At 39.2% G+C, this 26,859-nt stretch overlaps 1 protein-coding gene across 1 annotated transcript in view; it reads right to left on the bottom strand.

Annotated features, from left to right (window-relative positions):
* FRMPD4 (FERM and PDZ domain containing 4) overlaps positions 1-26,859 on the bottom strand; it is a 220,456-nt gene that overhangs the window by 22,712 nt on the left and 170,885 nt on the right. Inside the window, 5 exon segments of the mRNA XM_033201289.1 lie at positions 7,155-7,274; positions 11,226-11,357; positions 15,348-15,455; positions 17,897-18,001; positions 26,444-26,489. Coding sequence (XP_033057180.1) covers positions 7,155-7,274; positions 11,226-11,357; positions 15,348-15,455; positions 17,897-18,001; positions 26,444-26,489 — 511 coding nt within the window.

The raw sequence follows: 26,859 nt of genomic DNA on the forward strand, positions 1-26,859 counted from the left end.
GAGCTGCTATTTAAATATTTAGCTTTTTGTAAAAACAATTAGGAATTTAGGTATGAAATTTCCAAACACAGGTGCCGCAGCTGAATGCATAAAGCATTGATAGCATAATGTGGCTTCTGGAGTTAGGCTGCCTGAATTGGAATCTTAGGCTTGAAACTTGTTCCTCCACTTCACTGGGGGCACAAACTTGGGCACCTTCTTAATTGTCTGTGCCTCGGTTTTCTCTTCTGTAAATTGGGGATAATACTGCTCCCTGTCCACTGGGTGGTGGTGATGATTAAATGAGTGAACCACGAGAAGTCCTTAGAATCCCAGCACTTTAGGAGGCTGAGGCGGGTGGATTACGTGAGCCCTGGAGTTCAAGACCAGCCTGGGCAACGTGGCGAAATTCTGTCTCTACAAAAAGTACAAAAATTAGCTGGGCATGGTGGTGTGTGTCTGTAGTCCCAGCTACTTGGGAGGCTGAAGCAGGAGGATTGCTTGAGTCCAAGAGTTTGCGGCTGCAGTGAGCCTTGATCACACCACTGCATTCCAGCCTTGGTGAAAGAGCAAGACCTTGTCAAAAAAAAAAAAAAAAAAAAAATCCCAAACAAAACCTCTAAAGCTCTTAGAACTGTACTTGGTAGGGTGTAAGCCCTCTTACATGTTTACTACTGTCACCACCAACATCATTCTCCTCCTCATCAGCCATAGCAGCTGCAGGGAGGCAGAATTAGCAAGGCGATTGAGCACAGTGGCTTGGGACTGATACCCACCTGCTCTGGCGTTCTGGCTTTCCCAATGGCTACCTGTGTAGGTAGTTTTAGACCATTCACTTTAACTCTTGCAGCCTCAATTTACTCATCTGTGCAAAGGGGATTCATATTAACTATCTCACTGGAGTGGCTGGAGGATTAGATGAGATACACATCAAGTGCCTTATCACAGCACATTGGTACACTGGATAAGGGGAGCTATTGAACTCCTCCGTTCACTTCAGGGGCAACTGCCCTGCTTTTCCAAGTGCCTGGCTTTCTGGGAGTCATTCCTCCTGTTTCAGTCTTAGTTTGTTCATCTGTAGAATAAGACCACCTATCTCACAGTGTTTGTTGTGGGGATCAAGCTGAAGAGTGGCTGAGAGTGTGTCATCAAGTGTAAAGTGCCACTTGGGAACAGAGGTTGGCTTTGGAGTAGTATCCTCACTTACTGCTTAGACACAAGGCGGTGAGCTAAGTGCTGCTGGGAAGTGCTGCATTGCTTAGGCGTATTCTACACGTGTGTTCCCTTACTTTTGTTATGGGAAACTGGGTCCTGGGCTAGAAAATATGGTATTTAGCTCCTTCTTATTTCCTTCTTTCTTTATTCTTTGGCTTGCCTCAAGAAGATTTTGTTGGAGCTCAAAAAACAATACCCCAAAATGAAGGCCTCAGAAACAAAAGTTTTTCTTTGACCTTCTCCTGCCCTCCTGTTTTTTATTTCTATTCTCCCTAGAGGCTAGCCATAGAAACTAGAATCCCTCTTCTCCAAGGTGGGTCATAGAAACTAGAACTCCCTTTCCCCAAAGCTAGCCATAAAACCTAAAAATATGACTCTAATTTTCCCTCTGCCTTATCTGTATAAAAACTGGCCGTAAAGAAATTATCTGACCAACATGGTTTGATTGTAGGTAATAAGACTCCCATTCCAGAAAGGGTCCTGCCCACCCAGAAGGAAGGAACGCTGCTCAGAGGCCAAGAAGAATCTAGGCCTTGCTAGGTTTCTTCATTCAGTCCATTAGCATTAGGTCAGGCCGTTTTTGTCCAATCCTATTTCTACACAGCTGTCCATACTTTGTGGAACATTAGCATAAAAATGGAACAATTTCCCTTGTATCTTTGGGACTTCATTCTGAAGGCTCCTTTTCTCTAATTCATTTGTCTTTTTCAACTTGATTTTTTAGTGAAACTTCAGGGGTCCCTTGGCCTCAAATGAAAAACGATATCAAGATTTACTTGCCTCCTTTTCAAGAGAAGCACGTTTATAACTGCTTCCTATATTGATTTTACTAAAATAGGAACATGTACCCCCAGATGGCTTCTGCATACAATATTTACACTGTGCACACTCACCCATGCTGCACCGGTGCTATGCCGTGCGTGCATGCTCTGTATCCACATGGGTGCATGTCTCTCAACCCATCACTTCACTGCTAAGAGTGAAGTCACATTCTCTTCCTGTTGATCCCTAATATGACCTTCCACCTTTGCTTCTCCTTAAAATCTTAAACCTATTTGGATTGCACAGCACCCCTTGTCAGAAGTGGGTCTGTCCAGACACAGGAGATAGGGTGGTCTGATTTAAGGCAGCCTCTGAGAGCAATTACAGGCTGCCATTTTGTTTTGCTAGTCTTGGGTTTACCAGGTATTTCCAAGTGCTCAGGGTTGTCCACATAGGCTCCAAGGGGTTGAGAGTGCAGATAGGGTCATTTTATAGAGTCCCATAAAGGATGGGGTGAGAAAACCATTGGCACAGTGAGGAATCAATTTTTTGGGAAATCATTTTCTTCAACGACTGCTACACCATGATGGATTGAAAGAGGATTTGGGCATATAATTTAGAGACAAAAGCCCAGGTTTGATTCTAGGTTCTGTCAGCTTCTAATAAAATGACCTTGAACATGGCATTTCATCTCTCTTGAGCCTCAGTTTCCTTATTGGAAAAGTGGGTTAAATCTCAAAAACAACTAACTTGAGAGTTAGCAATGAACTCGCAAGGTTGCCATGATACCTGTAAATATGTTTCATGAAATGGAAGATACTTGATAAAGATGAGCCATCACTATTACTTCTCCTAAGAGTCATAGCTGGGACCATATTTCTCATCACTGCTTTACCCTGTATTTAACTAGACTTCTAGATGAATTTTTTGACAAGGTGATTAGTCACTTAATTATATTATATAATTAGTTCAGACTGATCCTGGAGAATGAGTGTGAAATTTGGAATATATATATGTATATATTTGGTACTAATCTTGCTTTTATTACTCTCAACTATATTACTTAAAATACAGTTATATAAGCAAATGGGTAGTATCTGTTTTGCTAAATAGAGGTCCCAAAAGGCTCCACTTGAGGCTTCCAAAATGTTCATTTATAACTAACATGTTGGATCTTAAAAGGAAACCAATAATACTATAGTATTTGAAAACATTTTGGAGCCTCTTAGGTCTTACTCATTTGCTAATTGACATAACAGTCTTTTTCTTAACAGATAGTGGACAGGTAAATGTCAGTATAGCCCATTGTAATGATAAATTTGAACAATCTGTACTATTAGCATTTATTGTTAATATATATGCTAAAATCTGTAAAATATGTCATGGACCGTTAAGAACTAGGAGATTAATAGATACTAGTATTGCAACTTCTGTTTTCATCGTCATGATTCATCTAGTCAATGGCTGCTGTCCTCATTAGGAGCCCACTAAGTTACATTGATTTTATCTTTGTAAAGTGATACATGTTGCTCCTGCTTACTCTTTTGTTCTCTAGGCTTGTTTTATTGCATCTTTTTAGTATCTTGAAATCAACATGGGCACCCAGACACCATTTGCAGATCTGTTGACTTATATTAGATGTTATTTTAGACTTACGTTAGCACGCATTCTGTGATACAAGGCATTTCAAAGAAGAGGGTCTGAGGCAAAGACATTCTCATTTCCTGTTTCAGCAGAGGATATATGACAGTTGCTTTATTTTGGTCTTTATTGCCTACGATACCTGTTTTTCCATTTCTCCCCCTTTGGCTACACCTTGAAGAGGTGGCTAATTCACTGCCTATTCTACACCCAAGGCAAGAAAGCAGAAACACCCTCAGTCTTTTTCTTTTAGTTCCTGGGCAAGATTTCCAGACACATTTTCCTGTTCTGAGGACAGTCTCACATGTATAAAAAACGTGTCTGTGAATAAGAAAGATCTCCATAAACTGCATTAGATTTGTGCAAACACACCTTAAACAGAACTGGGTTTAGTTGTACTCCTTGTCTACTTAAGAGGTCTCCTCTCCCCAAGACAAATGCAACCATATTGTTTTTTTATAAATGCAATGGACTTGTGATGTTTAAATGGAAGCAGAGTAAAATAGTTTTAAAGCACCCTTTTGTGAATGGGGTGAGTATGTAATTATAGAGAACAACCACTGAATGCATTCGCTGTCTACAGCGACTACTGACCAGCACCTGTATGTATTTATTTGCAACTAACAATGTAGCACATGATCTGAGCTGCACTGGCAAAGCCCTGGATTGGTTCTCAGCAGGGACATGGGGAAGACACAGTAACAGATCATCTGAGAACCAGGCTCTGTTTCATGATGTCATGCCTGCTGGGGACAAGGAGATATTGTTGACAAGTGAGGGGTCCAGGTGATCAAAGCTTAACATTTAAAAAACCCAAAACGTGGCAGTTTCGTTGTTCGGGGTGGTAAACATTTTAAAGCACACTACACATTTCTTTACTTGGTCAACAGGTTTCACTGAACAGGACTTGACTTTTCCCAATGATGTAGGATTATCTTCATGAACATTAATCGTCCCACTGAGCTGTAAATACCACAGTCTTCCAAAGGCCACTGAGGTGGGGAAGGTTTGACTGGCCTCACCCTGAGTGCCCCATCTGCTAGAACATTCTTGTATGTTCTGTGTCTTTCCCGTCTGACTTAACCTGTGATCTTCAGGGCTTATTGCCATTTTAATTTATGTCACCATTCTTAACCTCTGGTACCTACCTTGTCTAGTCTCTCTCCATCTTCCACCCACATTTTTTTCTACTCATATTTTGAAGATTACAAATGTTTTGAAATATACAAGAAAGTACTGAAAATAGTAAAGCAAACATCAGTGTTATTAACTACCTAAACAAATGTTTCTTTTTATTGTATTTTTCTTACTTTTTTGCTTTATATATTTTATATATGGCTCCAGCAGTCTTTGCCTTATACAGATATTCTCAAAGACAGAATGTCTTCTCTTTTTTTTGCTTCGCTTTTGTTTTGTCTCTTTCTGGCAGTGAGGAGGGGGAGGTTATGTTTAGGTTTGCAACCTCTTCGAGTAGTTAGTTCTATTGCTAGATGTCTAAGCTGTCTAAGGATTAGGTAAGTTGGTTTAATGTGATTATATTGGAAATTTAAGTGAGAGTAATAGGAAGCAGTTATAGTAAAATATAGGAACACCTCATAAATATCAACTTGGATAAATTCCCTTTGGGACAAACTACACCAGATACTCATTCCTGGAAACTTTCATTTTTGGGGAATTATAGCCCAGAATCAGATATTAGTCTAGAAAAGACTGTTCTCTTCAAGTTTTACCACCTTGAAATTAACAGTTCAATAAAATGAATATCACAATTTTCAGAATAATCTAAGCATCAAATGAATGAATAAATAAGTAATAAAGGAGAAGGGAAAACTCTCATACCAATTAATAAATGCAGAAGCAATAATGAAATTAGAAAAATCATCATTTTCAACTACAATAATAATGGATTCAGATAAGAATAATCAATTAGGGCCAGGCGTGGTAGCTCATGCCTGTAATCCCAGCACTTTGGGAGACCATGGTGGGCAGATCACCTGAGGTTGGGAGTTTGAGACCAACCTGACCAACATGGAGAAACCCTGTATCTACTAAAAATACAAAATTAGCCTGGTGTAGTGACGCATGCTTGTAATCCCAGCTACTTGGGAGGCTAAGGCAGTAGAATCTCTTGAATCCAGAAGACAGAGGTTGTGGTGAGCCAAGATCGTGCCATTGCACTCCAGCCTGGGCAACAAGAGCAAAACTCTGTCTCAAAAAAAAAAAAAAAAAAAAAAAAAAAAAATCATCAATTAGTACTAAAACTAGTGGGTGAGACTTTGATGAAGAAGATAATAAGAGTTACAGGCCAGGCACAGTGGCTCACGCCTGTAATCCCAGCACTTTGGGAGGCCAAGGTGAGCAGATCATGAAGTCAGGAGTTTGAGACCAGCCTGGCCAACATGGCGAAACCCCGTCTCTACTAAAAATACAAAAATTAGCTGGGCGTGGTGGCAGGCGCCTATAATCCCAACTACGTGGGAGGCTGAGGCAGGAGAATCACTTGAACCTGGGAGGCAGAGGTTGCAGTGAGCCAAGATTGTGCCATTGCACTCCAGCCTGGGTGACAAGAGCAAGATTCCATCTCAAAATGAATAAATAAATAAATAAATAAAAAGAGCTACAAAGTGACTCTCCACAAATTACTTTTTAATTACAAAAGGAATAGTAGTAGCTTTTGGGTGAATTCAGAGAATATCACCTTAACCAAGAGTCGAAGTTCATTTTGCCATTAAAGGGATAAACTGACATCATGTGCCTCTTGATGTGTTACACTGAGGACGCAAAGTCAATCGTGTTGTTCTTCCCAAAATGTATGACATCAATCTAATCATAAGAAAATATCAGAGAAACCCAAGTTGAGAGATTTCTATAAAATAGCTGACTAGTACTCCTCAAAACTATCAAGCTCGTGCAAGGCAAAAAAGGGCTGAGGAATGTTCCAGATTTAAGGAGACTAAAGAGACATGACAAGTAAATGCAAAATGGGATCCTGCAGTGCATCTTGTTCTAGAAAAATATGTATATGTAAAAGACATTTTGAGGATAATAGGCGTAATATGGATATAAACTGTAGGTGAGATAATGGAAATGTATCAATGTTTACTTTCCTGATTTTGTTACTTGTATAATAATTGTATAACAAAATGTCTTTGTTATTAGAAAACACACACTGAAGCATTTGGGAGTAAACCAGAATTATTTTGGTAATTGACCTTCATATGGTTTAGAAAAAAATTATATACATTTGTATGTGTATTTGTGTGGGGAGAGAGAACATGTGCACATACTAAAGAGAAAGTAAATGTGGTAAAATGTTAACAACTGGTGAATCTGGGTGAAGGGTATAGATGACTACTCTTGCAACTTTTTTGGAAGTGTGAAATTATTTCAAAATCAAACGTAAAAATCAAAAGAGCATCATACAATTATTGTACGATTCACTGAGCTTGAGGTGGGGGACATAAAAGAAACATTTCAAGTTAAAGAATTCTGGGCAAAGTCCGAAAGTTAGTTTATGTCACAACATTGATATAAAACATGCCAAAATTTTAACATACCTGAACATAGAGATACTCGAAAGCAACTGGATCTCTCCTTAAAAGGTCAATTGGATCTTTTGGGACGAAGCTAATTCGGAAAAGACATCTCATCTTATGGGAGCTGGGCCTCTGTGTCACCTGGAAGAGTAGAAAAATCACACAAGAACCCTTCAGTGCTGAGAAATGGCTGAGGGACACTGAAGCAGTCAACTTTTTTTGGACACTAAGGAAAGAATCAGCGGATATTCTTTTATTATTTATAGATATTCATTCTCTGAAAACTACACATAACCTTGCCACTTAGGTTGGGTTCCCCAGAAGCAGACCCTGAGATGAGGGGTTGTGTGCAAGGGACTTATTAAGAAAGTGCTCCCAGGAGAGGCTAGTAAGGGAGTGGGGGAAGCAGGTCAGGAAAGAAGAGGAAGCCAAGCAAGGGTGCCTCCTCAGGGAACCCCAGCAGAGAGGAGCTATAGCCTGATCCTGCAGGAGACTCTGGAGTGGTAGCTATACCACAGAGCTGCTGAGACCTCAGCCAAAGGAGCATTGATGAGTCATTCATTTAGAGCTGTCCCAGGGGATGTGAGTTTCCAGGTTTGGACATGATGGTCTCCGGTAGTCTGAGGGCAGTCCTTGAAAGAAGATTTGCAGATGCTGGCTGTTAGTGATAGCACCCCAAATCTATGTTGGGGAGTACAAAAAGGGCATCCAAAGGGACAGCAGAGAGATTGTCCAGTATGGTTTATTATTGCATAACATTGCTGTGTTTTGTTTTTCCAAATTAGACTCCAGACTGACTCTTGCAATGAAAACATGATAATGTCAACCTTAGATGACATCACATTGGAAAGTAGGAAGACAGAGGTTTTGGCCCATGCAGTACATCAGATTCTACAAGTTTCCAAACTACTCCAAACTTCTGATATCATGATGATATTGTTCCACTTGCTCAACGGAGCTTAAAATATACCACAGGTTCTTCAGGGTTAAGGACCATGGCTCGTTTCAGTTTGTTTTCCTTTCATACAGCGTATGTGTCACATACTAGAAGTTCATTTCTTAATTCCTTTTGCAACAAAAGGAAATCAATTAATAAATAATAATAGGTGTTTAATAAACACTTGAATGAATGAAAGACATTGGACTCTAAGAAAGAAGGCAAGAGCTCATCGATTTCCCTTCAAGGAGTCAACAAAACAAAATGAAAACCATGCAGCATGAACCAACACAGTCGTGTGTAATACTCTTCTGCAGGGGACAAATCTGGCAATATAAAATGTTGGTGAGCTGCAATTGAAAAATGTTAAATAAAATAGCTTTATTGAGTCCCGTGGTGTGAGTATGCATGCATGTGTATGTATTTACAGTTCGCTAACTTTGTTGAACAGAAGAATTCCAACGGAAAAAGACACCCTACTTGTATAGATGTGGGCATCCTGAGTAGTCACACCAGCTTTCTGGCTTTGCGCAGGCCTGCAAAGCTGAGTGGATTCATGAGACTTGAGGACTATCGGCTACTCATCACTGGCTGATGGTAAAGCAAACAAGGAATAAAGAAATTCGGGACCCTAAGAGGCCACTAGTGCTGATCAGCCTAGCTGTAGTGTTTCACAGTGACTTCATGGGCTATTTTGCCAGAAGGTTTGTTCTGGTGTGTTAGAAAGTCAGGAATCACCATATCTCTGACTCCTTTAATTACTGGTTCAACTTTTTTTTCTTGAATTTTCCATAAGTCATCTTATCTTGAGTTTACTTTTAGTATCAAAAGGTTACACTAGTTTTGGGAAATGAATTAATGTAATGCAAAAAGGTTGCTTCAAGTCATTAGAAATGGCAGTCCGTAACACTTTCTAAAATAAACAAACAAACAATTTCTTGGAAACTTTAAGTAGTATATAAATAATATTTTCTAGCAGAAGTTTAGTATCAAACCACCAGAAATTCAGGCAGAGTTGCTTAAAAATTCCATTGGGAGGTTTTCATAGAAATTAAATGTTTTAAAATGATTTTGTTATTGGAAAAAATATAATTTCTTACTCTCCACTTTTATCATGCCTATAAATATTTTAGCAATCAATTTTTCCATATGCATTGATTTCAAAGGCATATAGCTGGTTTGTTTCAGGATATTTAAATCCGTTTTCTAGAGATAGTACTTGATTTTTAGCACTTCACTTTTAGTTCTGATTCTATAATGAAAAATAAAGGAAGAATGATTATTAGGAGTTTGTTTCCTTCCAACATTTTAAAAGACATGTAGTATTTGGAGCAAGAAGTTTTGTTTACCTAGCATCAGAAGAGACTTTTAGAGAATCTTTGTCCAACTAAATCAGCATGAAGCTTTCCTATAAAGGCTATGTAGTAGATAAAAGTTTAGAGAGAAAGTATAACCAGAAAGATCAGAACGTTGTGGGGAGTTTCATTAGACTCATAGTAACTAGATGTCTGCCCATATCCCCTTGGCATTTATTGCTATAAGCTGAAGGGTATTTACGGCAAACACCTGTGACCATTCGACAGCACAAGGCAAACCCGAATAACAAGAGAGCAGCCCACTATCAATAACAGACAGCATGTCGGTAGGCACATGTCCCAGTTCCCTCGCCTCTCAGTGGGATACCTCTGAGGTGTGTCCTACACTGTCTTTCAATGCTCTCCAGTAGGACTGAGCTCCAGTTACCCACAGTGGAAACTGGTTTGATAATACATTCTTTATTGGCCTCTCAATATTTCTCATCTCTCCTCCCCATTCCTCTGTGGGTATTTCCAGATATCTCTTCCCAAATAAACGACATGCATTCAAATCCCTAAGTTCTGCTTCCAGGGGAACTCAGATCCAGACACTGACCTTTCACATGACAGATTCTGTATATCAGGGGTTGTGCCCCTGTAATGAAGCATAAAATAAGTCCTTTATTTCCAAGAGTGTTTGGCACAGGTTAAATAATAACCATTAGAAGTGATTTAAAATATCTATAGGTAGATTTAGACTCGATAGAGGCCAGGTATAGGGGCTCATTCCTGTAATCCCAGCACTTTGGGAGGCTAAGGTAGAAGGATTGTTTGAGCCCAGGAGTTCAAGCCTGCAATAAGCTATGATTGCACCACTGCATTCCACCCTGGGCAGCAGAGTGAGACTCTGTCTCAAAAAAAAAAAAAAAAAAAACTTGATGGAAATAATAGGCCAAGTTTAGGTAGAGAAATATAAATCAACACAGATAGCAACATTAGAACTAATCTATTACAAAAAGTTAGACTGAATCAAGAGAATCAGGGATATTTGCAGGACCCAATGTGTGGGACACCAGCTTTTATACACAACAACCAAAAAGCACTTTAGTGTGACAACAGTTTTTGCCACTCCATCCAGCTGGCAGCATCTGATGCTTCTCCTCCTGGTGTCCTCTCCTACCCCTCTTCATAAAGTTCTGTTATCATTGATCTCTCCTATGGAAGAGGAATTTGTTGAAATCTTTTATACATTCAACAAAGACTTTGCTTGTGTCACAAGAAAAGTCAGGGTGCTGCGCTGAATTCAGCAGCCAAGCAGCCTGCTTGTCTCCCCAGGGAACAGATGGGGGTGGCATCTTGGTAATCAGGAACTGGGACACATTGGTAGATCATATATTTATAGCGGGCAGGACTGGGGCAGAGATTTCAGGCTTCCAAAAATAGTCTTAAGTATGCACCCAGAATTTCAAACAATTAAATATGATTTTGGATTAATTTAAATAATCCCAGAAACCATTTCTTTTTAATGGTTTCAAGAGATTGTTGACCAAAACAGGTGAACAGGTCACTGTAATCACATAAAATATAATTTTACAGAGCTGTATTCTCAATGTGCTGCTGGTGAGACTTTGAATGACAAATCTAGTTGGGAGACTAACTGACAGTCTGCAAAAGATGGGCAGAAAGGGAAACATGACCCTGAGGTGTAAAATGCATTAAGAATGCCAGCACTTCCTTTACAGAGGATACCCAGGGATACAATTAATACATTTACAGGATTAGAGTGGGGGAGAAATCTTGGACTGGGCAACCTCTGCTCTAACCAGCAGCCTCATCACTTGAGGGTGAGATTTCACAGACCTGAGTTAGAGTCTCCTGTTCATGAAGCAAGAGCAGCTTCGTTCCGGCCCCTTCTGTCCTCTGCTCCAGCATGAGAGAGAAGTGTTCAATGCCTTTGATGGAGAGCTTCTCTTGAAGGGTTAAGATGACATCCTTACAGAGGAAACACGAACATGATGAGACCAAAATCAAGTCCGCCATCTTGTGGAGTCTACTATGACTGAAAAGTGTTACACATGTAGGCTGCCAATCTTGAAATTTTATACCTTTGGTTGATTCTGAAATTTAATGCTCCAAAAAGATACAGAAATGAAGTCTTCTTTCTCTTGCCCTTTTCCTGGCCTCCTCTATCATTCAAAATCTTTATGGAGTTCAAAACAGAGACTTAACAAGGTAAATAGCTGGAGGAGGAGCTTAATATCATGTAAGCTCTTGATATAGAAAGGTTGTCAATAGATTGTGCAGTATAGCCAATTCAATTCTCCTTTCTTCTAAATGGGGTAGCAATTAAACCAGTTCTGAAAGTGGTCTGCCCCAAGGGTTGGAAAACATGGCCTGCACGCCAAAACTAGCTCACCATCAGCTTTTGTAAATAAAGTTTTATTGGGACATGGTCATACCCATTTGTTTATCTAAAATCTATGGCTGCTCTTGTGTGCTGCATCAGCAGAGTTGAGTAGTTGCAACGGAGACTGTGAAGACTGAAATATCTGCTTGCTGACCCTGGCTTACCCTTCTGAAAGAGCAGTGTAGTGGTTGTAAGGAATGCGGGCTAAGAAAACAGTTAGGCTTCTAATCCCAGCTCTACTACTTATTAGCTGTGCAGCTTTGGGGAAGTTATTTAGTCGCTAAGTATCTTAGTTTCCCTGTGTGTAAACTGAGGATAATAATAATGCTTATCTCAGAACGGATATAAGGATTAAATGAGTTCACACATACAAAGCATTTATTATAACATTGTTTGGCACAGAGTGAGGGCACCATAGTAATATACATATATTTATTTTACATCTCTGGGGAAGGTGGAATGAGCAAGCTTTGTCAGCAATCTTTTATAGGATTAAGCATTTATGATCAGAAAGGTGTTCCACATACAAACACACACATTTACTACAATGTAAAACTAATCTCTTCAACCTATACTTTTTTCATGTACTTGAAAACTGGTAAATGATCCCTCAAAGATAATTTATACTCAGATGCTCAAAATTCTATAGGGAAGTTTTGCCCCACTGCAACATTTGGAAATTTCTGGAGACATTTTTGGTTGTCACAATAGGGTTGGGAATACTACTGCCGTGGAGTGTGTAGAGGCCAGAAATGCTGCTCAACATCTTGCAATGCAGAGACAGCCCCACAGTAAAGAATGATTTGGCCTAATATCTCAACAGTGCCAAGATCAAGAAACCTTAGAGTGAAAACTTAGAGTTTCTTTTACTGACTTTTCTGATGTTTTGATCCTTCTCTGTGGTCCTTTTTCTATTTCTTCAGGCCCCGTTAAATCAAAGATCCCCATATCCACCCACTCCTGAAAAAAATCATTCAAGAGAAATACCTTGACTATGTTGAATTTCAAAAAAAAAAAAAAAAAAAAAAGATTTCCCTGCTTTATAATTTTCTCTTAAAGCCCAGGAAAGAGAAAACAAAACCAGCCTTTGTGTGACAACACATACTTTATAAAGCATTTTCCTGAACCACCAGGGAGGACACTGGAAAATCAATAGCAATAGTTTTTCCCTATTGTAATTCTGCAGCAAGAATTTTGGCAATTTTTGTCACACAATGTCATATTCCTTTCATAACTATACTATTTCTACTTTACACCTACCAGCCAGTGTCTATTGTAATAATGAGGCTGTTAGGTACAAGATAAGATAACTTGAATTTGATGTGAACTCTTTGCATTGCTTCCTGTCTTCTCATTGTCATCTGCAATCCTCAGGGAAATCAAACTTAGTCTTGCATATGTTCCGTAATAAAGAGGCTGGAGGGAATGAACAACGGGCTTTCTTAAATTTAGATTTATTTCTGTTAAGAAATGCATTCAAGTCTTTACCTAGGTCTTCAGGTGGGGTAGGGAGGCCAGTGGCAGGGAGTTGACCAGTTGGCAACACAAAACAAGGCCATGGTGTCAGAGAGAGCTGTAATAATGTAGCTCTGTGGGTTATTTCAGAGGTCTGCCAACTGTGACCTGTGGGTTACATCTGGCCATGCCCATTTGTTCACATATTGACTGTGAAGTAACAGATTAACCTTGCCTTGCCTAAAGAAAAATTTGCTCTTTTGCTCCCACTCTTAGGAAGTAACCTGTAAGCCCTTGGACTGTCCTGTCTGATAGAAGTATTTTTGTTTACTGGGTGGTCTTGGGCTATACCAGATAGTCTATGCTAACAGTTGATTTATAGTGAGAACATTGGGCCATATAATATCAGCTCTAACTCTGGAGAGACTGAATACTAAGGTCAACCATGCAGGTGGTTAGCTGTGTCTATGTGGCAAACCCCCAATAAAAACTCTGGATGCCAAGGCTTGGGTGAACGTCTGTGGTTGGCAGTACTTCATGCATACTGTCACGTATCATTTCTGGGAGAATTAAGCATTATCTCTATGAATCCACTGGAAGAGGACCTCTGGAGCCTTTCCACTCTATCTCTCCTGTGCCCTGACTATGAGCCTTTCCCATTGCTAATCCTGTTCTGTATTCTTTTGCTATAATATACTGTAATTGTGAGTATAACAAATTACTGAGTTCTGTGAGTCCTTTGAGTGAATTATCAAAACTGAGCATTGTCTTAAGGACTAACCAAACCCACCTGTTCATGGCTGCTTTTCTGATACAATGACAGAGTTCAGTAGTTGAAACAGAGATCAAATGGCCCACGAAGCCTAACATATTTACTATCTAGCCCTTTCCAGAAAAAGTTTGCCTACTCTTGGGTTAGTTGATCAATAATTACATTAATATCTCACCACAAATTGATAATGAATGAGGAAAAAGGGAAGAAGTCCTTTCCAGACATCACCATTTAAAATTAGAAGTCTTGTGTGAAGGAAGTTAATATTTCATCTGGAATGATTTAAGTATGATTTAATGCTCCAACATCAATCTAATATTTTCCACTGCATGACCTGTTAAGCCACTATATACTTAGAGCAATTCAAAACAAGCTGCTTGCTGGTATAATGACAATAAGAATACACAGTGAGTGGGTCTTTGCAGAAATGCTTCTACGTGTGAGGTCTATGCTGATTAATTAAAAAAACCAACAAGAATTAGAGGTGGGATATTGATAGACATTTTTAAACAGAGAGTTGATATTCTCTTGATAGATTATTGTACATATCATCACAAGGTACTCTTTTACCTTCATAAAATCTTTTTTACTGTGCCATGTGAAGAAAGCCTATTTTAGGCTGATGAAGCATTAGGGAGCAATCAATTTCTGAATATACTTTTGTCCAATAAAAGGAAGAGGCGCTGTACTTTTCTTTTCCTGGAAGAAAGCATGTGGGGAAGAAAACCCATATGCTTTGCTATAATACCTATTATCTAAAACTCACCTGTGGCTCTGAAAGAATAGGATTGCTTTGTGAGTCTTCCTTTCCAGCCCTTCTTCTAAGAAGCAGGCCTCATTTCTGCCTCTTTATGCATCATTACCATGAAATTGGTTACAGAAATTAAAAGTAAATGTTACTTTTACATTATTCTACCCCTTGTTTTTTGCTGGACACCAAAGTAGCAGATATTCAATTAATAGCTAACATCTTAATCTTCTGAGCAGCTGATATTGCTGAGAAATCATGCTGGCCTTGGGCAGGGTGCCAAGCCGCCTTGGTGATAGTCACACTATTTTAATTAATCTGTAGTTGCATTAAAATGACTAGCTCTAGTGTTTCTTCACTGACAGTATATTATATTGTTTTGCAACACCAAGAGAAATAAAAGAGCAGAACCTTCTTAGTTTAAGCTTTTGGTTTTGGTTTGGTTTGAAATATTCACAGAGTACATTATATGGAGGCGATCAACAAAATTGCAGAAATAAAGGGATAGATCTGAAAGAAGATACTGCTACAAATGGCTCACAGTGTCCTGCATGTTGTACCTGAAAGAGTCCAGGGACAGAGTTTACCAGGTCATCTTACCTTAATGGAAGTGCTGCAGTCAAAGCGAAATGATTTGGTCTGCCCATTTTCCAGATAGACTTTCAAAACATTTGGCATAAAAAGCAGTGAGTTGTCCTTAACAGTTTCCTGTTAAAAAAAAAAAGCGGGGGGTATAAGTTGATCAAATTATGACTCTTCTCTTTGCAGTAGCAGCACATCTATAGTTTATTCTAAGCATGGCATTAAAAAACAATCAAACTCTGTAAGGCCAACCAAGGCGTTCCTTTGGTGATATGTGAGTTAAGTTGCTCATAGCAAAATACATTTGCTCATCAGAAAGTCAATCAGATGAGTTTTATTTTTTTTATTTTTATTTTTTTAACTCAAGATTCTCCACTGGCACACATGATTGCAGACACGATTCTTTTGTAATTAGGCTTTGACATTTGGAACTACAAGCCCAGACCTAAGCAGGGCAGTACGTCTTGAGCAGAACAAAGACCAGCAATGATGCTGTTTGATGAGGTACTGTGGGTGCCTGGCAGTGTCATGACGGTGAGTCACCAGCATAAATAAGCTTCAAGTATAAAGTTATTTTGTGAAACTATTTTCACCCAGTTAGGAATGGTTCTTAAACTCCAAGGGAAAAGATAAGGAATGGCTTAGTGTGTTAAGAGAGTAAAACATTGTCTATAATGAACAAGATCATAACCTAGAAATAACTCAGAAAAAGATGCCAGCTTGAAACATGACAAAAAGCAAACAATAGAAATGTTATTTCTTTGCATTTTTTCTTTCACTGGAAGTAGTGAGAGATGAGAAGAAAGAGGGAGGAAGAGGGCACACTTAATGAGTTCTATAAGTCCCAGGAGTGAGCTGAGTTATTCACATGTAGTTGGTCATAAAGTCCCAGGAATTGAGGAGAACTCAGCGTCATGAGTGCACACATCCCTTGTTTTGCAAATGAGGGAACTGAAGGCAAGATGTTCAGGGATTTGCCAGTGTCAGGGAGAATTCAGTCCCTAAGTATTTCCATAATGGGCCTCCTGCCTTTCACTTCCTATTTCTTTTCCTGAATTTCTTCCCCCTCCTTTCTGCTTCTGTGGACTTCCCGCATAGTCTTGCTCCCAAGTCACTGAATAAATCTTGATCCCAGTCCAGAAGAAATGGCACTCAGTGACTCAGAAGAGCAAGAGTAAACTGGAAATGAAGACAGTCATGAAGTCTGAGGAGCATCCACATGACTGAACATCCCTGCCATCCACAAACCTGTGGCAGGGCAGTGGAGGCTTCAGGAGATGATTATCCTCAGAGGTGTCCTCACACATCAGCTGACTTGCAGGAGTCCTGTTATATCCAGGGATGAACTGACACTGCTGTAGCAGCTTCTAGAATCATATTCTTTCTAAAGATGCGTAAACTACCTGGTTGCGCAATTACACGCTCGAAAGCTCTGGGCAGAAAAGTTTCAGATGACTTTCTGCTATATATTGATTCCTCTGTACCTTCCACCCTTCAGCTGGGACACTCTTGTTGCAAATTAATAATGTACAGTGACCGTGCATCCAGAGTGATGGGACGCATTGAGGAGCACAGAACAGACCATGCTCACAGGGCAGTACAGCCACAGCCTCCAGCCTTCCCCACAAGCATCACAATAGCTGGACCCCAAGTGGGGCAGCCCTGGATCAGTAAGTTTTGATTCGAAGACACTTGGAGCATGAGTGCCTTGCCCAGGATGTACAGGCTTACATCTTCAGATTCAGATCCAGAACCAACCTCAGAGAAGAGTTTGTGACCAATAATGAATATATTGTAGGCGAGATTTTATCCTCATGGATTTATTTAAACAATACCAACAGAACAGCAATGCTCTGGCATTTCAAAGGTCCAAAAAATATTAATTCCTTGGATGTTAGTTTTCTAAAAACTGAAAACACTTCAGTAAATTTTTGGGAGAAAAAGTCAAAAAGAAAACATCCTGTTGATATTTGCATTATTCATTTTGAAGATCAATTAAGTGCCTGAGTAATAATGATTTCTATCAGGATCTATTTATGGAGATGTGGGCAGTATTTCTTCAGTTCTGGTTGCCTACAGAAAATTTTTCCATCATTTTAACTTCTTTGCCTGATTAGTTGAAAGATTAGGCTTTTCTGGGGAAGTAAGAAGGAGAAACACAATACCTTTCTCAAAAATACATAAAGTACTATCATATGGAAGAATGCTTAGTTAGCAGAATGGGAAGAAATAGGTGGAAGTTTCAAAGAGGCATATTTTACTGAGTATGAATGAGGCAGTATCACTGATCCCAAATCATATGAACTCCTTTGCAAGGCAGTGAGGTCTCTGACACTGGGGGCATTCTAGGAAACCCTGGACTACCACATATTCTGACCATGTTAGAGGAGATTCAGGCCCAACCTGATGATCTCTCAAGCCCTTTACAACCTTGAGATTTGACACCTCTGTAAAAACCAACGACCAATTTCAGATCAGTCATTCCAGTGGGACTACTGACTTTGTTTGAGTACAAAACTTCTGCCTCATTGACTTTCCCTGAGTCAAAAAGCAGACAGTAAACTCACCGACACTTGGCCGTTGATGATGACTTCCTCAGAGAAGCGTACTTTGACTGGATTGGACTTTAATCTTGCCTTTTTTGCAGCACTAATAAATGCTGATTTGGGAGACTGGAAGAAAAGAAAACATTTTATCTGATTACTGGTAACATAATGCAAACCTTGTAACAGTTGTTTTCCATCTTTATCCTCCCAGTTATGCAATAATTTTGCTAAAAAATAAAACGCTTGGTACATGTCCGATTCAAGGACAAAATGCAAATTATAGATGCAGTCAAAACTCTGTCATGTCTGTAAGTTAGTAAGTTTGATTTAGTCACCAGATCAGAACTACCACCACCATGTTCCAGTTTTAACTGAGCACATTTGCAGGGATATTTTAAAACAATGGCTGCAAAAGCACACAAACTCTGCTTTTAATAGAGAGCTTTCAGCACAGTGTTCAAGGTGAGGTGGTAGTCAGATCTAATGTTGGTTTATGATGAATTGATCATTAATCATCTATTTTAATGAGGTAGAGAAGAGTCATTGATAGTCGTAAAATGATTCATAATCCCATTGTTATTCACATTAAGGGCATATGGGCATGTGAGCAGACAAGTACTCTCTCTCTTTCTCAAGCACTCATGCTTTATGTACCTGCAACCTGAGTTTTAGCCTCTTCTTGGTAACTTGTGATCTTGTGATCTTACTGGGCAGGGTAGAAATGAGACCTTTCCTTACAACTGAATGTTGACTTCATATTCTTCCTCATCTTATGGGCTCTTTGTGCCTTATGATCCTCTCCTTTCTTTTATTGGGAAGAGGGACCACGTGGCACAATTCTTCCTCAGAAATTGGAAGTACAATGGGAGAACTTGCCTAGAAGGGCACTGTGATACTGGGGCATCCCTTGCTGCATGATCTTGGTAAAGTCACTTTATCTGAGAATCACTATTGTTGCATAATTTTAAAGAAGCCTACGGGGAAGGGAACTCACACCTAGTAGATATCTACTATGTTGAAGGCATTGTTTGTTTATTTTAAAAAGAATTACATTCTCTGTGAAACCTAATACAGAGGGAAATAGTTTGAATCATACAATTGTTATTTTATAAACAAAAATGGTCAAATATTGGCAATTGCCTATGGTTCAAACTAATGTTTTCCATGCTATATAGTCTTAACACGTTGAGGCTGTTGTGTAGAGAATTCTAGTAATTGACTCTAGAAACAACACAGAGGCTTAACCCTCTATTTATTGTACTAATCTAGAGGCACGAAAGCCAACTAGGGTGACCTATACTTTGGTTTTCAAAGTAAAATGAATTTAAAAAAGGACTCTCATTCTTGTCAAATACAAGTATACTTAAGATCAATTAAATTTAAAAAGCAATATGATGAAATAGATAAATGTGGTCCATCTGTACAATTAAATATTATTCAACCATAAAAAGGAATGAAGTTCTGACACATGCTACAACATGGATGAACCTGGTAAATATTATGCTAAGTGAAAGACATCAGGCACAAAAGGCCACATATTGTACGATTCTACTTACAGGAAATGTCTAGAATAGGCTAATCTATAGGGACAGAAAGTAGATTAGTAGTTGCCACAGGCTGGGAGTGGAGGAGAATGAGGGAATGAGGAGTGATACTTAATGAATATGGGGTTTCCTTTCAGGGTGATGAAAAAATTGTGGAACTATGTAGTGGCAATGGTTGTAAAACATTTTGAATGTACTTAATGCCACTAAATTGTCCACTTTAAAATGTTTAATATAGTACATTTTATGTTATGTGTATTTTACTGTAATAAAAAAGCTGTTGAAAAAAGTATGATAAAAGTGTGTGTGGGGTGCCTGTGTGTGCATGCGTGTGTGCCTGTGTGTGTGTGTGTGTGTGTGTATTCCTGGATGCAGTTTTTGCTTTAATACCAGGAGAATCCTGTTATTTCTAAAGTTCCCCTCCACACCTATCCCATCCTTTGCTATGAGTAGTGTCTTAGAAGACTGGATAAATGGATGATTTGTCTCCCAGAGCTTGAATTCATCCATTTATGCAAGATGTTTTAAGAGAATGGCTGCCCTCTTTAAAAAACAAACAAACAAACAAACAATAGCAAGAAACCAAAAGAATAGCTTTAAACATGCTCAACGTGACTTTTAAAAGTCCTGCTGCAGAGCTGAAGTGATGTGACAGGGTGTTCTCATCAGTATCTTTGTAATTATAGGCCAACTTTAGTAATGATTAATGAGCAAATCATACAGTGGTGAGTTCATTTGCTTTTGATATGTCATTTTTTAGCTGAAGGGAAAACATTATTCTCCTGTAATGATTTTAAGCAGGCAGTATTTACATTGGCACAATGAGTTGAGCACAAGTGAAGCAGCTGTAATAAAGCTACCCAGAACAGACACTACTAATTAGATGAGATGTTTTAATGCAGTCACACCCCACTTCTCCAGCATTGTTTGGGAGCGAAATATTTCACATGTGTTCAGTATGCCAGATACCGAGGTTTATTCCTCTGTGCATCTCAATTTTTAAATGTTATATTTTGCCATATTTTTCTAAAGTATTCTACCCAATTCCTTGATTCAATAAAAAGTATAGAGTTTTCGGATGCATATCATTTGATATAACCTTAGAGTGCCATGGTATTCCCAGGGATCATGAAAATTTACTAGCCATGCTGAAGCCAATAAATATGGGGCTATTTACTTTAGGGGCAAATAACCTTATGTACTATCTCCTCTCTCTAACTATATGTAGCATGCCCATCTTATGTAACTTCATTCTTGTATTTATTTACCATGCCATACAGAGAAACATGCTAATTTAGGAAGACCAGAAAGGAAACTAAATAGCCAAGGTTGTTAAGTAAATATTATTTTATACACAATTTGAAGTCAACAGACTCGGGATAAACTTCTAACTAAGAATTCATAACAAGTACTGTTTTTGTTCTGGGTTTGTGACTATTTCATAAAATTGACAAACGTTTTGAAAATTACTTTTTGATAACAACTACATAGGCTCTCCAAGTCTGAAGGCTACTTAATGAAAATCAACAAAGTACTGGCTTATACCACTGGCTAGAGTTACTTGGGGTATATTGGGTAATGTAAACCAGTCATGACTATAGTTTTAACACAGATTTATCTTTGTTTCTCAAAAAGTATACAATGTATACCACTTGAAAGCCTGCTGAATTAATTCTGAGCAACCTGTAGGTGTTGATCACAAGCACTTCATATCCTGTGGTGGAAATAACAAGTAATTACCATTTTGAATAATCAGATTCTCCTACTGTTAATTAATTTTAAGATTATCAGGCCCCTAATCAACCCCTGTACTTTTTCCAAATTTGCTGTTGCTAAGATGGCCACAATAGTGTGTGGAATGCTCCTGATGCTTTTGAATGCTCTTAGAAGTTACTAGAACATAGTTTGAAAAAATTACACAAATAAGATTAATTTCTGAAATTGAAGGGCAAAGTCTTGAACTTGCAATTCCTAGAGCTCTACAGTACTACTTATATAGCAGGTATTGAGTGAACATTTGGTGAGGACTAGCCTACATTACTGGTTGGCTTAGTTTGGAGTCTCCAAAATGCAAACCTAAGATAAGGATTCACAAGCAGGTAGCTGATTTGGGAGGTGCTCACAGGAATCCCAGGTAGGTGAGTGGGAAAGGCAGGCAGGAAGGGAGAATAAACCAGTAAAGCATTTGCTATTACTAAGGCACCACTATAGGCAACTGGAGCTTAATCCTGCTGGGAACCTCTGGGAAATAAGGCAGACCACATGCCTCAGAGTTATACTGTCTGAGGAGAGAGGGAGCTGGGGTATTTATCCACCAGTTCCTGTCAATCATTGATGGAGCATCTCCTTGTATTGTAAGTTTTCAAAATTCATATTTTCCTGCTGCCTCAACATCCCCACAGACAGGTTGTGAGCACCCTGCCCAGGCAACCAGGTGCACCAGTGTGATAAAGTTGGCTCCTGCCACAAGTACCCTTTCCCACCCTCCCCTGACTGTGACTTAGTAACATTTAAACAGATCAAAGAAATTCTCTTGCACTTTTCTTGTGTGTTCCACCCTGACCCCCTGATAAAGGCACTTGCCCACAGGCTCTACCCCACCTGGTTGGTTGAGTTGGCTCCCTTAGTACTCCCTCTTATGTGACCCCTCCTCTTGGCATGCAGTTTCTCTAGGACCTGTGAGTATAAAAAAACTTCTTTTTCCTGCGCCTCTCCTGTGTCCCCTCTTGTGGCTACACCTGACTGACCACCATGTAAGAGAACACAAAAAACAGCCTTTCTGGGAGTGATAATTCCTCAGCACTTGTGGCCTGCTCCATGAGCATGTTCCTAGGCCCAGAAAGAGCCTGCAGGCAAAGACTCACAGGTGTTCTCCATTGGAAATTAGGCTGGCATGCTCAGCATGACATATGGTCTGGGCTCTGATAGAATGTGCTACACTGGGGTTTCCATGAGGAGGTGAGGTGTGTAGCCTCTCTCAGCTGTGTGGAACACAATAAAATGTAGTTAGGAAGTCGGAGGCAGGAAAGCAGGTCCCTCGGCTCTTTGGAAACCTAAAGCAATGTGAATTATGCCAGCTCACGGTATACCAGAACTGAGAGAATGACTGAGTTGGGGTTGCATGAAGGGAAGTTGTAGAAACTCTTTTTTGTTTTTTGAGACAGAGTTTCGCTCTTGTTGCCCAGGCTGGAGTACAATGGTGCAATCTTGGCTCACCGCAACCTCTGCCTCCCAGGTTCAAGTGATTCTCCTGCCTCAGCCTCCCGAGTAGCTAAGATTACAGACATGCACCACCACGCCCGGCTGATTTTGTATTTTTAGTAGAGACAGGGTTTCTCCATGTTGATCAGGCTGGTCTCGAACTCCTGATCTCAGGTGATCTGCCCGCTTCGGCCTCCCAAAGTGCTGGGATTATAGGCGTGAGCCACCGCGTCCAGTCATAGAAACTGTAAATACTCTCTGTCTCAGGTAAGATTGGCTTTGAAATTCTAGACTTGGAAACTGTAGAAAGCAGAGTCAAAGGGAAAAAGGAAGGAGCTGGCCAGTGAAAGATCTATAATAAAAAAGGATAGCAGTACAAGGAAAGAAGATGGCATATCAGAGCCAAACAAATAAAACCCATGAGTAACCCAGAAATTCCCCTTCTAAAATTCCATCCTGGGGAAATACTAACTACAGATTAAGATTTATACACAAAGACTTTCTTTTCAGAATTATTTATAATAGCAAAACATTAAAGACGATGTGAAAGGCCCAATGATGTGGGTTGGTTAAGGAAATCTTGGTTCAGTGTAATGTTTTGCAGCCATTTAAATGATGCTTATGAAGAGTTTTTGATGACATAGGAAACAAAATTACATGTACAATATGATCTCAACTAAGGCATAGAAGAAAAGACTGGAAGGAAATAGGTCAAAATATTTACACTGGTTGTCTCTGCAGGAAAAGTTTGCCAACACGTTTTTCTGCATCTGTATTTCTTTCTGTACTTCCACTTAGTACTTTTTTTTCCCCAAGAAAAACAGTAAAAATCGTGGTGGCGGGGAAAGCCTAACATAAAACTTTTTAAAAAAATGCAGCAACCTATTAAGAATTACTTCTTATCAAAGAATTTCAGGGATCCTAAAACTCTCACCCCATTGCTCCTTGACCTGGGTCTCATTGGAGATCAATTTCTGTGGTTGGGTCATGTTGGGGTACCTTGGGCACATGTGGAATGTGACCGGAAGGTATAAACATTGGCTATCTATCTTTACTGGACCTTATGCAGAAGAAATACAACATAAAAAATGCTGTCCAGCAAGTTGCAAAATAAATTAAAATGCTAATTTTTATTGTCTGTAATAAAAGTAGAACTTATGGACTTTCTTTTGGTCTGCTGGCTCATCTGTTTCTGTTTGTCAATCCTGATTGCTGAGAAGATGTTTAACAAATATGTGAAACTCAATAAGTTTTTTTTTTTTTTTGCAAACAAAAGATTGCAGTCTTATCTTTTCCCATCTGCTGTCCAATCCATGTCTGATATCTATTTAAGAAACTTTGGGGTTTTAATTCTTTTATTTCAACTTCTACAACTCGGAGGAGAGAAGAGCCACTTGGGATTTGAACAGTAAAGGGAAGACTTTAGGTGGGACAGTGCTTCTCAGCTGGGAGTAATTTTGCTCCCAAGGAACATTTGGCAATGTTTGGAGACATTTTGGTTTGTCACAACTTGGGGAGAGGGTGCTACTGGCATCTACTAAGTACAGGCCAGGGATGCTGCTAAACATCCTACAATGCACAGGACAGGCCCCCATAACAGAGAACTCTCCAGTTCAAATGTCAACAATACCAAGGTTGAAAAACCTTGAGGTAGTGTTTAGAATTTGGCCTGAGACTTGAAAGGTGAGAAGGATTTATTTAGCAAGGCCGAGGAGGTGGTGGGACTGGAGTCATTTTTCGAAGGAGAGATGTCAAAGGAAAGTCAAAGATGAGAATTTGTCTGCAGTGATTGGGCAAAGGGAAAGTGACTCTGGAGCAGAGGTACAGCTGTTGGCTATAAGAACACGAGACGCTTCCTCCTAAATATTGTGGCTAAGTGTTGCCTTTCAATGTAGCACAACGGCAAGAGCCACTGGAACTCCTAGAAAATTCCAGATTATCTTTTAAAAGGAAGTGCCATGATTCACTGCTAGTAATCAATATTCAAACGAATAACAAGTCACATGGACTCCAATGGCAAACAGCAAGTAAAGCCACAAGACACAACCATAAACTTACGTATAAAACTCTTCTTTCTTTTTCTAAGTTTACTGCATGAGGTAAAACAGTATCCCACATTGCAAAACAAACAAACAAAAACCAAAAAACAAAGGTCCTGCCTGATCTTGCATTTCTAGTAGATTATAAAATATAGAAAGAGAATTCGGGAATGACAGTGCAAATGTGAAGTTCCATCAGGAATTTAAAGTTGTTCAATCTCAATTGATAGTTGTTCAATCTCAATTTATAGTTGTTTAATGCTTATTATAGACATTTACATTGACTTTACCCAAATTGAATTTGTCCACTGCAAACAAATCAAGAAGTGTGGACAGATTTGAAGTAAGTGAAAATGACAATTTGGTTAACCAAAGCAATCTAAAAACAGCCCAGCTGTATTTTATATAGAAACACAGGGAAGGAATCTCAGAATCAGACAGCTGAGGAGACCAAGGTTCTGAGCAGTTAAAGTAGTCACTGCTGACTCTTTTGTTATACTGCTGGGAACTAGAAGTTAGATCTCAAGTCATGGTTTTCTAACATCCTGGGGCCTCCTTAGTTTTCAAATCCCAATATGTGTGTATGTGTATAAGTTCTGTCAAAGAGATGGAGTTAACAGTAACAGTCAATATTAAACTGAGCTTTTAATATAAATATGCATAGTTACATCCTAGATGGCATAATTTGTTGTTTTGGTTAGTTCTATTTGTGGTCTTATCAGAATCTTGATCCTTATTATTTCCTGTCTAAAATGCCTAGCCCACAGAGCGTAGGGGAAAATTTCTGGGACAGGGGAAATGAAGAGTTTGGTCAGAAGATGGAGATCAGCAAATACCAGAGCCCTTTAATTGATGTAGAAATTAAATGCTCCAACTCTATGGGGAAGAAAACAGGAACTTAAGCAGGCTGGAATCGCTGCCACTCCATATGAAGGTCAGACTGACAGGAATCATTTTGGGAAAAATCTGAAGGAATTTGCCTCGGTAAGTTTTAGTTCAACTGACAATGTATGAAATTCGCAAGCAGTGGCAAGTCTATACAAATAGAAAGGAAATTAGTGGTTGCCTAGGACTGAGTGTGGGAACAGGGATTAATTGTAAATGGGAACAGGGATCTTATTGGGGGGATGGAAATGTTCTCAAACTGGATGGGGTGATCATTGCATACCTCAGTAGATTTTATGAAGACCATAGAACTGTACACTGAAAATGGATGAATTTTATGGTATGCAGATTATACCATGATAAAGTTTTTTTTTTTTTTAAATCACAAGAACTGTCCAGTTTGTAAATCACTTTCCACCCTCCAAACCATGATGGCTGAAACCAAATTCTGACAGCATATATCATATAATATCTACTCTTAAAGCAGGCTTTCCTAAAATATCCAGTTCTCTACAGAATTATTTAGCTGGGGATAAGAATAACAATTGTGCATTGACCTCCTACAATTAGATAGTCTCATGAGATTTGTGTTTCTTAAGCTGGAAACCATAAGAAGGTCTTGAGTTTAGTGTCATTTACAAATGTGACCATTGCATAGGACTGGAACAGCTGGTTGTCTTTCAAGAACTTTAGAAAATATATTACTCCCTTTCCTCTTCAATGAATGACTTTGCTACATGGAGTATAAAGTACAAAAATAGTCAAGATTTTTGAACCCATATTGTGAATGCATGTTATTTTTCTCTGCTGTTATTCATCATCATGGTTTTACTGGAGTGGGCAGAAGAAACAAGAAGCCTGAGAACATTAAGTGGCACTTTTATTCACAGAACACTTACAGGGTAAGGCTGAATGACAGTGAGGAGTATCGATTCTTTGCAGCTTCTGTAAGAGAGAAAAACAAACATATTTATGATACGCACTGAGCCCGGACTCTAACCAATAAGAGTTTTCTTTCAAAACATTAGTGAATGTTCCCTGGACTCCCAGGGTAGAGTAAATCAAATAGCTCAGATGTAGTCTTTCAGACCACACAAAAAGCCAAAATGAAGTGTTTCCTGAGTTTAACAAACTGCCCAGTTGACAGCTTCCTAGCAAGTTTACACTGGGCAATATTATCTGTGCTGCCAAACAGCAGGACCTTAAAATAAAACCCAGAAAGGGAAGAACAGTTTTAGAAGCATCAACTAAGTCTCTATATTTTTTGCTGCTCTCAGAATTGATTCTCCCCTTCTGATTTTCCTTTAGCCTATTT

Source organism: Trachypithecus francoisi, unplaced genomic scaffold, assembly GCF_009764315.1.
Source record: "Trachypithecus francoisi isolate TF-2019V2 unplaced genomic scaffold, Tfra_2.0 Lachesis_group6, whole genome shotgun sequence".
NCBI lineage: Eukaryota > Metazoa > Chordata > Mammalia > Primates > Cercopithecidae > Trachypithecus > Trachypithecus francoisi.